Here is a 13310-nt window from a genome sequence, read left to right on the forward strand (position 1 = left end):
ATTTTTGGCGTGAAAAGGAGAGTTGGGCACATTGGGTGGCTACAATATAGATATAACAATTAAAAAATTGAGACAGCAGGAATATGCATATCTCGCTAACGAAGGATGTATAAAAATATTAATTAGTTGTATAGGAAAGTCTACTAGGATTCTCTGATTAGGAATGTACTGTTTACAAGAATTGTGGGTTACTTGATAAGTCCCCAAAATATTTACGTAGACATTTTTATAAGATTGCTCTACAGAACTACGCTATTTACTTTCTGAACCATATCTATAGAGCTACAATACTAGGTTGATTCTTTCCATTAAACAACTTCATCGATAATGATCCCATGAGTTTTTTAAACTCAAATGGGTTGTTCCATTTGTTGGTAAATTCCTTAGCAATGAAGCTTCTCATCTTTACATTCTCCTGCTTCAGCACATCTATAGCTAAACTCAGGTGTCTAATCACCTCTATTTTCTCTAGGTCTTTTTGCATGAGATGGTCCTTCTGTACCATATTCTCTTCGCTGACTCTTTCTATCTCCTTCCTTAACATCATTACTTCACCATAAATGGTACCTTTCTGCTTGAGTTCATCATTTTGCACTCTATTCTCTTTTCTGAGTCGTTCTATTTCTTCTCTCAACATCATTACGTCACCACAAATGGTACCTTTCTGGTGGAGTTCACCCTTCTGCACTCTATTCTCTTTTCTGAGTCCAATTTCTTCCCTCAACATCATTACTTCACCACAAATGATATCTTTCTGGTTGAGTTCATCCTTCTGCTCTCTATTCTCTTTTCTGAGTCGTTCTATTTCTTCCCTCAACATCATTACTTCACTACAAATGATACTTTTCTGGTTGAGTTCATCTTTCTGCTCTCTATTCTCTTTTCTGAGTCCTTCAATTTCTTCCCTCAACATCATTACTTCACCACAAATGATATCTTTCTGGTTGAGTTCATCCTTCTGCTCTCTATTCTCTTCTTTGAGTCGTTCTATTTCTTCCCTCAATATCATTACTTCACCACAAATGATACTTTTCTGGTTGAGCTCATCCTTCTGCACTCTATTCTCTTTTCTGAGTCCTTCTACTTCTTCCCTCAACACCATAACTTCATCATAAACGTTATATTTCTCCTTAATTTGATCTTTATGATCCTTGTTCTCTTCACCAAGTCTGTTGATTTCTTTCCTCAGCCCCATCACTTCATCATTTGCAGCCACAATCTTAACTTCCTCCTCTTCTATACAGTTATCAAATTTGGTAACCTCTTCCTCTTCTTGCTCAGGATCATCAACTTCAGATTCCACAGACTCCTCTACATCAAAACACTCAGAATAGCTATCATAACTGTCATGTGTAAAACTCATCAACTTCTCTGATTGATGATTCTTGATTGGAGAAAAAGGTGATCCTGTCTTCTGCTGGCGAATTCCAGTGACTTGATCATACCGCTCGGCTAATGAGCGGTGTGTCCTATAGAAATCTTCAACCATGCTCACAAGCTGTGGTCTCTTCTTGTAATACATCTCTGCACGTTGGGCAAAGGAATCTGCATCTTCTTCAATTAGCTTTAACATTGCCTTGGTCTTCTCATTTAGCTCTGCCATAAAAAAAACACATCACTTATTAACCTTTTACAGCAATGAAATCACGTTCCATTATTAAACTACATATTAACAAATGCATAAGGCCAAAGTCAAAAGGCAGTAAGAGAAAAAAGTTTTGAAAAGTAACACTCATCATGAAATAATAACAAAGGCTAAAAACCTTTTGATTTTTCTATACTAGTAGTACTTACGTTCCTCTTTTCTTTATTTAAGCACTCGTATCTTCTTTTGAAAAGGGCCCGTTTTCTCAAGTAATTTTTTGTTTATCTAGAGACACACATGTGGGTCCGAAACTTCATTGGCCACAAAGAATGAATTATAGGCCTAAATAAATATTAACAAATCGCGAAAGTAAAATAACAAAGGACCAGAGAGAATGATTGGGGACCCTTACTGAATCATTCAAATATTATGCCCTCATTATAAGGGTTGGTGGGTAACACATGACACACCATCAATCTTCATGCAATCAAAAACATCACTGAGTGCATGATAGCCATGAAAAACGTTACCTCTAAAAATCAATCCATCGCAGCACCCATGAGACTAGTTGGTGATTATTTAAGTTATGGCCATTTATTATCCATTTCCCAAATTCAATGAGTTTGAAAAACAAGGACACAACCTACCAAGAGAATGGACTTTTCGTGCATCTAATTTGCACTAACCATTCAATTATAGAAAACCTTCAAAGCAGCACAAACAGCGTGATTTCAGCAAAATCTTGAATTTTTTTTTTAACTTACTGTTCAACTAATCAAGTATTAACACTTGTTTGTCAAATTTGTGTGCCTATTTTTTGCTGGTTTAATTCTCAAACAAAAATAAGTATATAACAATTTTTTTTTATCCAATAATAAGAGAAAGAAAGTGGATACCTGTAAGAGTGGATTGAAGCCATGGGGATCGTCTTGTGTGGTTGTGGCTCTCAAGCCACCACCACTGTGACTGTTGATTCTTCATCATTTCAGCAATCCTCTGTTGTCTTTGATATCACACCAAGAGCCTACTATATATGAAAAAACATAGAATAAAATAACAAAAAGAAAACCTAGAATTCCCCAAACAAAGATCGAAAAATCATCATTAGATAATAAATAACAAAAACAATTAGCAGGTCTTAATCACGAAATTAGCACGTCTTAGTCGATAAATTAAAAAAAAAAGAAAGAAAATAAAAAACAAAACTTGTAGCAATATAAAATATAGAAGAAAAAAAATAATTACAGTATACTAAAGTGTAAAAATAACTGCATAAAGATTGAAATCATAAAATATAAAAGTGAAAAAACCAAACATATGAAGTTAGCGTGAAGGACAAATGCACCGACTTGAGACACTAACACCGCCTCATCGTCATTTACGAGGCACCACACAAAATTACAAACAAACATAAACTTCCCCGAACTATGCAACAGATAAATAAACAAAACAAGAGAGTTCATTGCTATTTAGACAAAACAAAAATAAAAACAAGAAAAAGTTAGAAAATGAGAATATAGGTAGAAGAAGAAAGAAAGAGAAGAACTCACTCACCTGAGTTAGTGGTAGAAGTAGAGTTCAGGCAGAACAAGATATATGAAGATACTACATATAGAACCATAGTATTATAGTACTGTTGTTTTCGGTTTTGAATTTCTTTGTTTGTCTCATTTGAGAGCTTCTACCTGTGATGTCGTGACACGTGTATTTTACACTTCAGAATCAACCCTATGCCTCGAGCCTAATGCAAGTACAACTAAGATTCAAATTCAGTCAATGAACCCGCTGCCATAATTTATGGGAGCATTTTCAAAGCACGAAAATTGTGTGCGGATTTTTAGTAAGTGAAATGGTGCTTAAATAATGCAGTAATTAATTGAATTGGCCCTTATGGAAAATTATGATTTGGCAAATAAATATGGGGGAACTAGTTGCTCTGTCACTATGGGAGCGTGAGAGCTTATAATATGTCAAATTAATGCCTTCTTCTCCTGACAGATCAGTATGTGGTGACTGTGTTTGGTGGCTGTTCTAGAGTCAAATTTATTGTGGTGGCAATCAAAATGAGTCTGTACAGTAATTAATAGTATTTTTAAGGTTTTGGATTTTTTTAAATAACTTTAACTTTTGAGAAATTATTTTAGTTTCTACTATCTCTCTATCATTTATTTATTTATTTTTAATTATATAGTTTAGTGATCTTCTAATATTTGTCTTTTATAAGTTACTATAAAAGAACATGTAATTTAGATATTCGTAATTTTTATAATAACATTGTGTCCTTTATATGTTATAAAAGAATATATAACTTCATTTTATATAAATTTACATTTTAAAATTTTCTGTGAAGTGAAAAATTAGAAATTGCACACATATGTACACCACACACACATAGCATGTACGAAGTTGTATTTAGTTTACAAAATACATCAGAATCTAACAACTTGAGTATATCAACACATTAACACGAAAAATATTTATTAAGAAAAATCTAGTCTATCCTATGCTAACAACAAGAATTCCATGGTCAAGACCTAATGAAGCTTATGGAGGCTTAAGCTGTGTTTGAACAACCGTTGAACCCATGTTCAATGGACAGTTTACACTTTTCAAGGTAAAAACACAGAAGGAAGGAAGGGGATGGATTGGTGTTACGTTCCGTTGAATCTAAATACAAAAACTAATATGATGGTAAAGTTTTCTTTTAAGTATTTAATACACATAGTTTACATTGTGTGAAAAGAGGGCTCACAATGAATTATTTGGGTATGGTGACTTTATTTTTACAGTTAGGAGATTATGTGTGATTAAAGGATCTATGAGAGAGCTCTTAATTTGAAAAACTTGTGAAGTTGCCAAGATATTTTGGAGTTGCTAAGATATCAAGCTATTGGCATTAACATTTTTTTTTTCACATGTGAAACATGATGTGAATAAAATTTGAAAAAAAGTGTTTAACATGTAAAAAGTCTACATATAAAGTCATGCATTGTGGTTTACATACTTCATTGCTTATTCCTAACTCTCCTTGGATTGACATTTCTATGAATTTTGTACTTGGTCTCCAAACATTCAAGAAGGGGAGAAATTCTATTTTTTTGTTAAGGTTTATAGGTTTTTAAGAATGACTCATTTCATACAATGTCATAAGGTGGATGATGCTTGCATAGTGGCGGATCTGTTCTCTTGAGAGATGGTGAGACAATGGATTTCTTAGAAGCATTGTGTTGGATAAGGATACAAAGTTCTTAAGCCATTCTTGGAAAACTTTGGGCCAAAGGCTTGGAATCAAGCTACTCTTTTCTACTACTTGTTATTCTCAAATGGATCGAAAAATCCAGGTGGTTAATAGGACTTTATCTTAATTGCCTAGAGATTGATAGGTAAAAGTTTAAAAACTTAGGAGGATCTTTTGCCACATGCATGTTGAGTTTTCTTATAATAGGATAGTAAATTTTACTACTTTCTTATCTTTTTTGAAAATGTGTGTTAAAATATTTTCACGTTTTTTAGTGATTTTTTTCTATAAAAAAATAGAACATCTTGTAGAAGTCTCTGTCTTAATCTTTTATTTCCTTTGATTTGTTACCTTTTCCTAACAATTTTTCTATGAACAATAGTGATGGGCTTGCTAAAACTACTTTTGTTAGGAACTTACATGAGAAGGTCAAGGCACAATTGAGAAGAAGGTGGAACAATATGCTAGACATGCCAACAAGGGAAGCAATCCATTGGTTTTGATAACGAGAGATTGGGTTTGGGTACATTTTAGGAAGGATAAGTTTCTTTCCAAGAGGAAATCTAAACTTTAAGATAATGAGGATGGACAATTTCAAGTGTTGAAACATTTAAATGATAATGCTTCTATGATTGATTTGGCACTTAAGTGTTGTGTTAGTAATAGTTTTAATGTTAGTGACTTGCCTCCTTGTATTGTAGGTACTTGTAATCCAAATTTGAGGATAAATTATATGGAAAAAAAAATAAAGGAATGTTGTAGATCCACCTATGGATGGACTTGAAGACCAAGATGTAGGACTTGAAGGGAAGGGATTGGGACCATTAACTAAGTCAATATCCAAGAGGCTTGAAAAGGAAGACCAATGCACTTGGAGAGCATGGAGTATATGACTAGGAATTAAAGTGGCTCAATGTAAACCAAAATTAGAATAGGCTTTTGTTGGGTATTTTGGTAATTTGACCACTTTTTGCATTTGGTCCGTTTGTTGAACCTTTTTCTTAATCATGTGTGTGGAATCATTAGTGGACTTTTATTTTAGGTGTCATTTTCTAGAGTCTTTGTGTTATATTGGGCCTTTTAAGAATAGGCTTTAAGAGCTCTATAGGCCCTTGTTATAAATAGGTAATGTGTTGACTTTATAAAGACTTTTGACTCATTTGAAATTAAGCCTAAAGCTTGTGAGAGAACTCACTCTATTTTTCTTACGAACTACTTGATTATAATCTTGAATTGCTCAATTCGAGTGGAAAATCCTCCTTGAATTCATCAATTACTTCATGAATCATGGTGTTTGCTTCCATTTCTTTCTTAATTCCATTCTTCCCTTTTTCTTTTTGAAAATCTGGATTTTTGAATTATGTTGATTTTGATCCAATGTAAATGGGTTATCATCAATGTTGATGTGGCTTTGTGTAGGCCTAATGTGACAGGTGAGTGAACCCATTATGATTTAACACACTGTGATACTACTATTTCTTTCCATGTTTGTTGTGTAGTTTATCCATTAAGACTTCACTAAGAAAAATATGTCATTGTGGAGTGGAGATCAATTCTCTCTTCACACGGGTAGTGAATTGATTCAATGGCATGCATGTTTAAGTAATTTTAAGTCCCTAATGTTATAGATGTTGAAATAAACATACTTATCAATCTAGGGATTTATTATAGTTAGGTATTTCCTTATATATTATATTTTTTATCAATTAATATTAAAGCCTCTTTATAAATAAATCATATATGATTTGGTTACATCATATTCAGTAAAACTTTTGCAATTTAATAATATGATTCAATGATGTATATTCTTTATAATAACAAAAAGGATTTTCCTTTTGAGTCATTCTTTTTATATTATTATTAAAATGATGGTTTGTTTATAATGAGTATCATATTACTATTCTTTTGTTTTTTGATTGTGTCTCCATTTTTTGTCTTGTTTTTTTCTCTCCATAAAATATGATGGTAACTTAATGAAATCTATATGATGAATAAGTTTATAATTTGTTCTTGATTCATTTGGGATAAAATCCCTATTTTTTATGCAAAAAAAGTTTGTGCCTTCGCAACTCAATTCTCAGGTATAGGACTTGGGTTAAAAGTACTCAGATTATAGGAAATCAAGTAGGAAAAATGATGTTAGACTTGGTGCGAGTCCCAGACCCATATTAAAGAGTTATAAGTAAATTCAATGCCAAACTACGTAATCCTTGTGCAACAACTATTTAGAAGGGTGAGAGAATCATCTCTAATACATTATCTTGAAATTGTAGAGAGAAAATAAATATGAAAAATGTTCCATATGTTTTTGTTGTTGGCGGTCTTATGTATGCCTAAGTTTGTACACACCTTGGTATTGCTTTTGCAATAAGTGTGCTTGGAAAATATGAGATACTTGAGCAAACTTGATATTAGCCATTGATAAACTATTAAATAAATTATGAGGTATCTGCAGGACACCAAAGAGAATTAGCACACTTACAGAAGGTTTGATCGCCTTGAGGTGATAAACTATTTTGATTAAGATGGCTATTCAGACGATCATAAAATAAAATTTGTATGTTAATAAGAGGAGTTGTTTCCTAGAGAAGTGTCAATTAGACACTTACAACTACCTAAATTATAAATGCATAATATGTGACTTTTTATGAGGTTGCTCTTCAAGCTATATGATTAAAGAACTTTATTTATGAGTTTTTATCTTGTGTAGTGTATCTTCATGACTTTAACCATATATTGTGACAACTCTATTATAGTAGGTTAGTCTTAAAATAATAAAAACTCTAAATATTTGGAACATTTTGACACCAAATGCATGTTTTTTTAGAGAAGAGGTTTAAGAGTTCTAGACCCACATCAGATATATGTTACAAAACTTATGGTGACAGATCCTCTAGTCAAGGATTCACCTGTTAAAATTTTTACAGATCATGTAATGTAATTCATATGAGTTAGTAGAAGATTTTATTGTAATTTGTAATAACATTATATTTTGTTTTTATTATGTTTAGAGACTGATGAATAAATTATTTCTTTATATATATATATATAATATATATATATATATATATATATATATATATATATATATATATATATATATATATATATATATATATATATTAGATCTGATTTCATGCTAAGATATTTTGTTATTTTTACATTCATGATATCACGAATTCTATGATAAGTTTATATATTTTCAAGGTAATTAGCTTAAAAAACATGATACTATCTGATTGAGTAACAGTAAATTCTTTACCATTTTTACAATGACAGTGAATAAAAATTAAACCAACAACATAAGTTATAAGCTGAGGAATAAAAGTTGGGTTGAAGGTTGGCACCAAACCCAATCCATACATACATAGGTATTGGATAAGACCATTTGGTCCCAAGCAGACCGGGACCCTCGTACCCACATTCTTCAGTACCCTTTTTTCGCTTGTTACTTTACTTGTTCCTTTCCTTTTTCACACTCTCATCGCAAGGGTTCCCCTTCCACCTCACATGGTTCCGAGGGAAGGGGGTTCACTCTCTTTTACTCCAAATTCAGGGTTTGTCTTAGTAATTATCCATTTATTCATGTGGGTTTTCCTTTGCCTTCAATTTTATTGAAAATTCGGCGTGATCGAGGCTAAAAATGTGTATATGTCACTCTGGGTACCCCTAGTGCTTCGTTTCTTTGACAAAAGGAAAACTTTTTCTTAACAATTTCGCACCTTTTCCCATGTTTGGGGGGTTTTTGTTAATCTTGTGAGGGGTTTAGAGCAATTGGGGAAGTGGGAATGGACTGCAAGAGGTTTTAAGAAAGGGGGGGTTGACGATGTCGTTTAGGAGTATCATCCTTGAAAGGAAGGGATTTGAGGTGAAGTTTGGATATAGCATGAGATCCAGGTCACAGTCACACAGTGATGCTATTGCCCAGGATAGTTTGGTGGTGCTTGATGGATTGAAGCAGAGTTGTTGGGCTAACATGCCCCCTGAGCTTTTGAGGGATGTGCTCATGAGAATTGAGGCCTCTGAGGATTCCTGGCCTGCCCAGAAACATGTCGTCGCCTGCGCCGGAGTTTGCCGCAGTTGGAGAGAAATCATGAAGGAAATTGTCAAGTCCCCTCAACTATCCGGCAAGCTGACATTCCCAATTTCCTTGAAGCAGGTCTCACTTGTCACCACCCTTTTTGATTTTGTAGATAATTTATACTATGCTTAGATTCGTGCAAGCTTCCTCCTTTGGATGTATGTGTTTTAAATTTGTAACTCTTGGTTTGTCATTTGTGTTTTGTTTGTGGCTGTAAATTAGTCAATTCGATTCCGGTATTCAGCTGCACGCTGTAAATTAGTGTGTGGTTTGTCAGCCTTTTGAGTTAAGCTTAGAGAGCTTTGTTTTAGAGACTTTTAGAGTTAAACTAGTTTGGTTTCTTGATGATAATACATGTGATCTTGACAAATTACTTCGTTTGGGGAAGATTGACGAGTTACATTGTTTTATGGAAGTTATTTACTGTTTAATGCTACCCTTGCATAGAAGAAGCTACAATCAATAAAACCTGTATTTATTGGGCAGGCATGGTTGAGTTGAGTTATATAGACAGTGGGGGGAATTCCCAACCCACTCCTTACAGCAGAAGAGCGAGTAAGTGCAAGAGCAAGAAATATTGCTGGAATTTGATTAATTGAAACTTTTCTAATTGAAATTGTTCAATAATCAATAGTCAGTAAAATTTATGAAATATGGAAGTCTTATTTTGCAATTAGCTTCCTTGTAAAGTTGTGATTTGTGGCATCTGTGTTGTTGAAAAAAGTATTTGCACTCCCCTCGTTGCCTGCCACTTTTGCAACTTTTCATGTTATCATTTAGTGATATCTACCAACAACATATTGGATGTGGCAGAGATGATATTCCTAAGGAGACATGCAAAAATGTTGTTCAAATAACATGGCTTAAGTGAAAACTTGCTGTAGTATACAAATGGTGACTGTTACATTTTGTTTTTCATCCCATGATCAGCTGTTATTGTTTCACTGTGTGTCATATTCTATATATTTGTATATCTAAGCCTCTTTGAGAACTATGGATATTATGTGTTTTTCCCTGAGGTCAGGATGATGTAAGAACATTTGGTGGGGTGGGGTGGATCCATTGGAATGTTTGCTTGCATGGAAGAGACATTATTATTTTTGCAGTTCTTGCTCTTTGCTCAATTTTATACTCAAGTGGAAATAGTATGAAATGAGTATTGACTTTTGATACAATTTTTTTTTTCCTATTAAGATGCAAAAGTTTCATCTTATGTGCACAGTGTTAAATACACTTTCTTCAACCTTTATTCATCTATGAAAACGAACTCCAATATAGCATTTGAGAGCATGCATATGATTCTAGTTTCTCTTACTATACAAAAGAAGCAAAGCAGATCTGCATTGAAACATGATAAGGATTGTCTACTTACTGTAATATTAGTAACATGAAAGAATTACTATTATTGAGTATTCTAGTTATTGCCAAGCCTTAATCTGCTTCTTATTGTCATCATGCAGCCTGGTCCAAGGGACTCTCTTCTTCAATGCTATATTAAACGAAATCGCAGTAATCAAACATATTATCTGTTTCTTGGTTTAAACCAAGGTGAGCACTACCGGACATTTAAATTTAATGTGTGATTAACTGCTTTCTAAACATCATGATACATGCTGGATGTGCAGTCATCCTTTTCCCCTGTAGCTTGTACTAAACTACTAGTATAATATTAAGTGAAGAGCTTCCTTTTTCCTTTCTTCTAATTTCCTTTGATTTTTATTATCTTGCAGCCTCAACTGATGAAGGCAAGTTCCTTCTTTCTGCACGCAAGTGCCGACGTGCAACTCACACTGACTATATTATCTCTCTAAACTGTGATGATGTATCAAGAGGGAGTAGTACCTATATTGGAAAGTTGAGGTATTTTAGCTGATATTTGACATGACTTGTTAATCACTATCTTGCAGGCCTAAAAAATGACTCTTTTTTCTCATTTATATTAGATCAAACTTTCTTGGCACCAAATTCACAGTGTATGATGCACACCCTCCAATTTATGGAGCCAAAGTTACAAAGTCTCGTTCCACCAGGCTAGTTAGTCTCAAGCAAGTTTCTCCAAGAGTTCCTGCTGGCAACTATCCCATTGCTCATGTGTCATATGATCTGAATGTTTTGGGCTCTAGGTATTACTGTTGTTACTACAAAAGTGTCTGTTTGGGTAATAAAATTATTTGCATTGGCAATCAGTAAATGAAAATATTTGGTGAATTTTTCCATGTTATTGATTGTTCTTAGCTTTCCTTTCAAGAGGTGGGTCTATTGATTAGTTGTCAAAATGTTAACTAACAGGGGCCCTAGAATAATGCAATGTGTTATGGATGCCATCCCTGCCTCAGCTGTTGAACCTGGAGGTGTGGCCCCAACACAGACTCAATTTCTTCATAGCAGAATTGATACTTCTCCATCCATCCCTTTCTTTAGATCAAAATCAACCCGGATGGACAATCTCCCAACAGTACCTTTGACTTGTCAAAATGAGGGGACACTGGTATTACGAAACAAGTCCCCAAGGTGGCATGAACACCTTCAATGCTGGTGTCTGAACTTCAATGGGCGAGTGACAGTTGCTTCAGTTAAAAATTTCCAGCTGGTTGCTTCTCCCAAAAATGGAGTTTCTGAGCAGGCTCAGGAAAATGTAATTCTACAGTTTGGAAAAGTTGGAAAGGATGTATTCACCATGGATTATCAGTATCCAATCTCTGCCTTTCAAGCATTTGCAATATGCCTTAGCAGCTTTGACACCAAGATTGCTTGTGAATGATTGCTGGCATAGACAGGTTGGTATACTCAGTGCTAATAGAATAGTACCAATAAGTCTAGCAAAAAACATTATTTAATAAGAGTCGGTATTTTAACCTGGATTTAGTTGGTTCAACTTCAGTATGTTAGCATGTGAATTCGTTTATATGTCAACCAGAAGAGCTTTATCAACAAAATGTCAATATGCAAGTTAGGAATTCTTGAGTGACTTGTTATAATGTTGTTGGAGCCACCTTATTGTCAAAAAAAATGTATCTGGGTTTATTTGTGACAATTAGTCAACCTTACAATTTACATAATGATTAGGTTCACATTTAGGCCTTTTGTGTAATGTAAGGCTCACAAAGTTGCTATTTTTTACTTGGCAGATGTTAACCAGTCGTGCTGCTGATTGGAATTGCAGAAACAGTGATGCGGGTCAAATACCGACTATAGATTTTTCTGCTTTTCTATTTAGTACAACCAAGTTTCAGAATCCCCCTCCCCTTCCCTTTCTTTTTATCTATTGTATATATGGTTGTTTGTGTGCATTATATTTAACCAGCGCTGATTTGTATGTTATGTTTTTTGTGTGCCAGTTTGCAGACGAAATTTCTTTCTTTTTTTTTTTTTTTGAGTTTGTAGATGACCTTGGTTGTGATTGGTTTGTGAGCTTTCTGGCTGTTTTTGTTTGATGTCTTTGGCTTTTGCAATATACACCTGCATTTGAAGAGACAAACACATCCAAGGAAATCCTAAAATTGAGTGCAAATTTTTGCCCTCAAGTCTTGATTGACATTTAATACCAAATGGAAAGGGTAATTTTGGTGTGGGCTTATAATAATCTCCGACGTTCTATTTGTTGAGCAATAATACGCACTAAAAATAACTATATTTACTTTCTTTGAACTTTTAAAACATTTACAGAATAAATGAAATGGAAAATGAACTTAATTAACAGTGTTAGTTGTTGAGAAAAATGGTGGATCACTTGGTATGCCTTGAACTGAAAAAAAGGTTGCTTTAGTTTTTTTATTTGAAGACTTTAGAAGTCTCTCTTGTAGCACGAAAAAGCATGAAAAATAATGAAAATGATAATAATTAAGGATCTTATTAATCAGTGTTCTTAGAATATTAATTAAAAATTTTAAAAAGAAAAATATTTAATGTGTGAATCATAGAAAAGTGAAAAAAAAAACCCACAGATAATATATTTTTTTGTCATCTAATATAAATATTTTTATTTTAAGTTTTTTAATAAATATTCTTAGGATATTAGGTAGTATTTGCCCACATTTAATGCTTAAAAAATAATACTTGAAATGGGACACCTTTGATTCATTGTTGGGTTTTGTATGAGAAAATGAGTGTCTTTTTTAGGCTTGTTGGAAGAGAATCAGATGCTACACTACACGGGATACGCATACCCAAAAATGTGAAAAAAGAGGATACTACACAGCGAAAGCGCATACCATAAAAATGTGTAAGAAAGAAGACGAAAATAGTTTAGGTGTGGGGTAGCCTCTGTACAAAACACAGTGCCAGGGTTGAAAATTTGTTAAAAAAAATCCGTCAATTTATGCTATGCGCATGGGACACGTGGTGGAAAAAGGTAATATGGTACATCTTAATGGAGAAAGGTCTAAGGCCTCAACATCAACATCAAC

General features: G+C 33.7%; 2 protein-coding genes across 3 annotated transcripts; one reads left to right on the forward strand and one right to left on the reverse strand.

Annotated features, from left to right (window-relative positions):
- Positions 1 to 129: 129 nt before the first annotated feature.
- On the reverse strand, positions 130 to 3220 carry LOC100527524 (KIP1 domain-containing protein). 2 transcript variants are annotated; one of them, XM_014763166.3, is made up of 3 exons: positions 3140 to 3220; positions 2482 to 2609; positions 130 to 1596 (listed from the first exon to the last, which is right to left on the reverse strand). In XM_014763166.3, exons 2-3 carry the CDS (start codon positions 2567 to 2569, stop codon positions 275 to 277), a joined length of 1410 nt encoding a protein of 469 aa, XP_014618652.1. In that variant the 5' UTR covers positions 2570 to 2609; positions 3140 to 3220; the 3' UTR covers positions 130 to 274. The 2 variants fall into 2 exon arrangements, with proteins under 2 accessions (XP_014618652.1, NP_001237284.2); NM_001250355.2 differs by lacking the exon at positions 3140 to 3220 and having other exon boundaries at positions 152 to 1596; positions 2482 to 2586.
- A 5072-nt stretch (positions 3221 to 8292) lies between these two features.
- On the forward strand, positions 8293 to 12450 carry LOC100809257 (tubby-like F-box protein 3-like). Its single transcript, NM_001255104.2, has 6 exons — positions 8293 to 8982; positions 10365 to 10452; positions 10635 to 10764; positions 10848 to 11027; positions 11194 to 11681; positions 12033 to 12450. Exons 1-5 carry the CDS (start codon positions 8650 to 8652, stop codon positions 11663 to 11665), a joined length of 1203 nt encoding a protein of 400 aa, NP_001242033.2. The 5' UTR covers positions 8293 to 8649; the 3' UTR covers positions 11666 to 11681; positions 12033 to 12450.
- The last annotated feature ends 860 nt before the right edge of the window (positions 12451 to 13310 follow it).

Source organism: Glycine max, chromosome 2 (genome assembly GCF_000004515.6).
Source record: "Glycine max cultivar Williams 82 chromosome 2, Glycine_max_v4.0, whole genome shotgun sequence".
In the NCBI taxonomy this organism is placed as follows: Eukaryota; Viridiplantae; Streptophyta; class Magnoliopsida; order Fabales; family Fabaceae; genus Glycine; species Glycine max.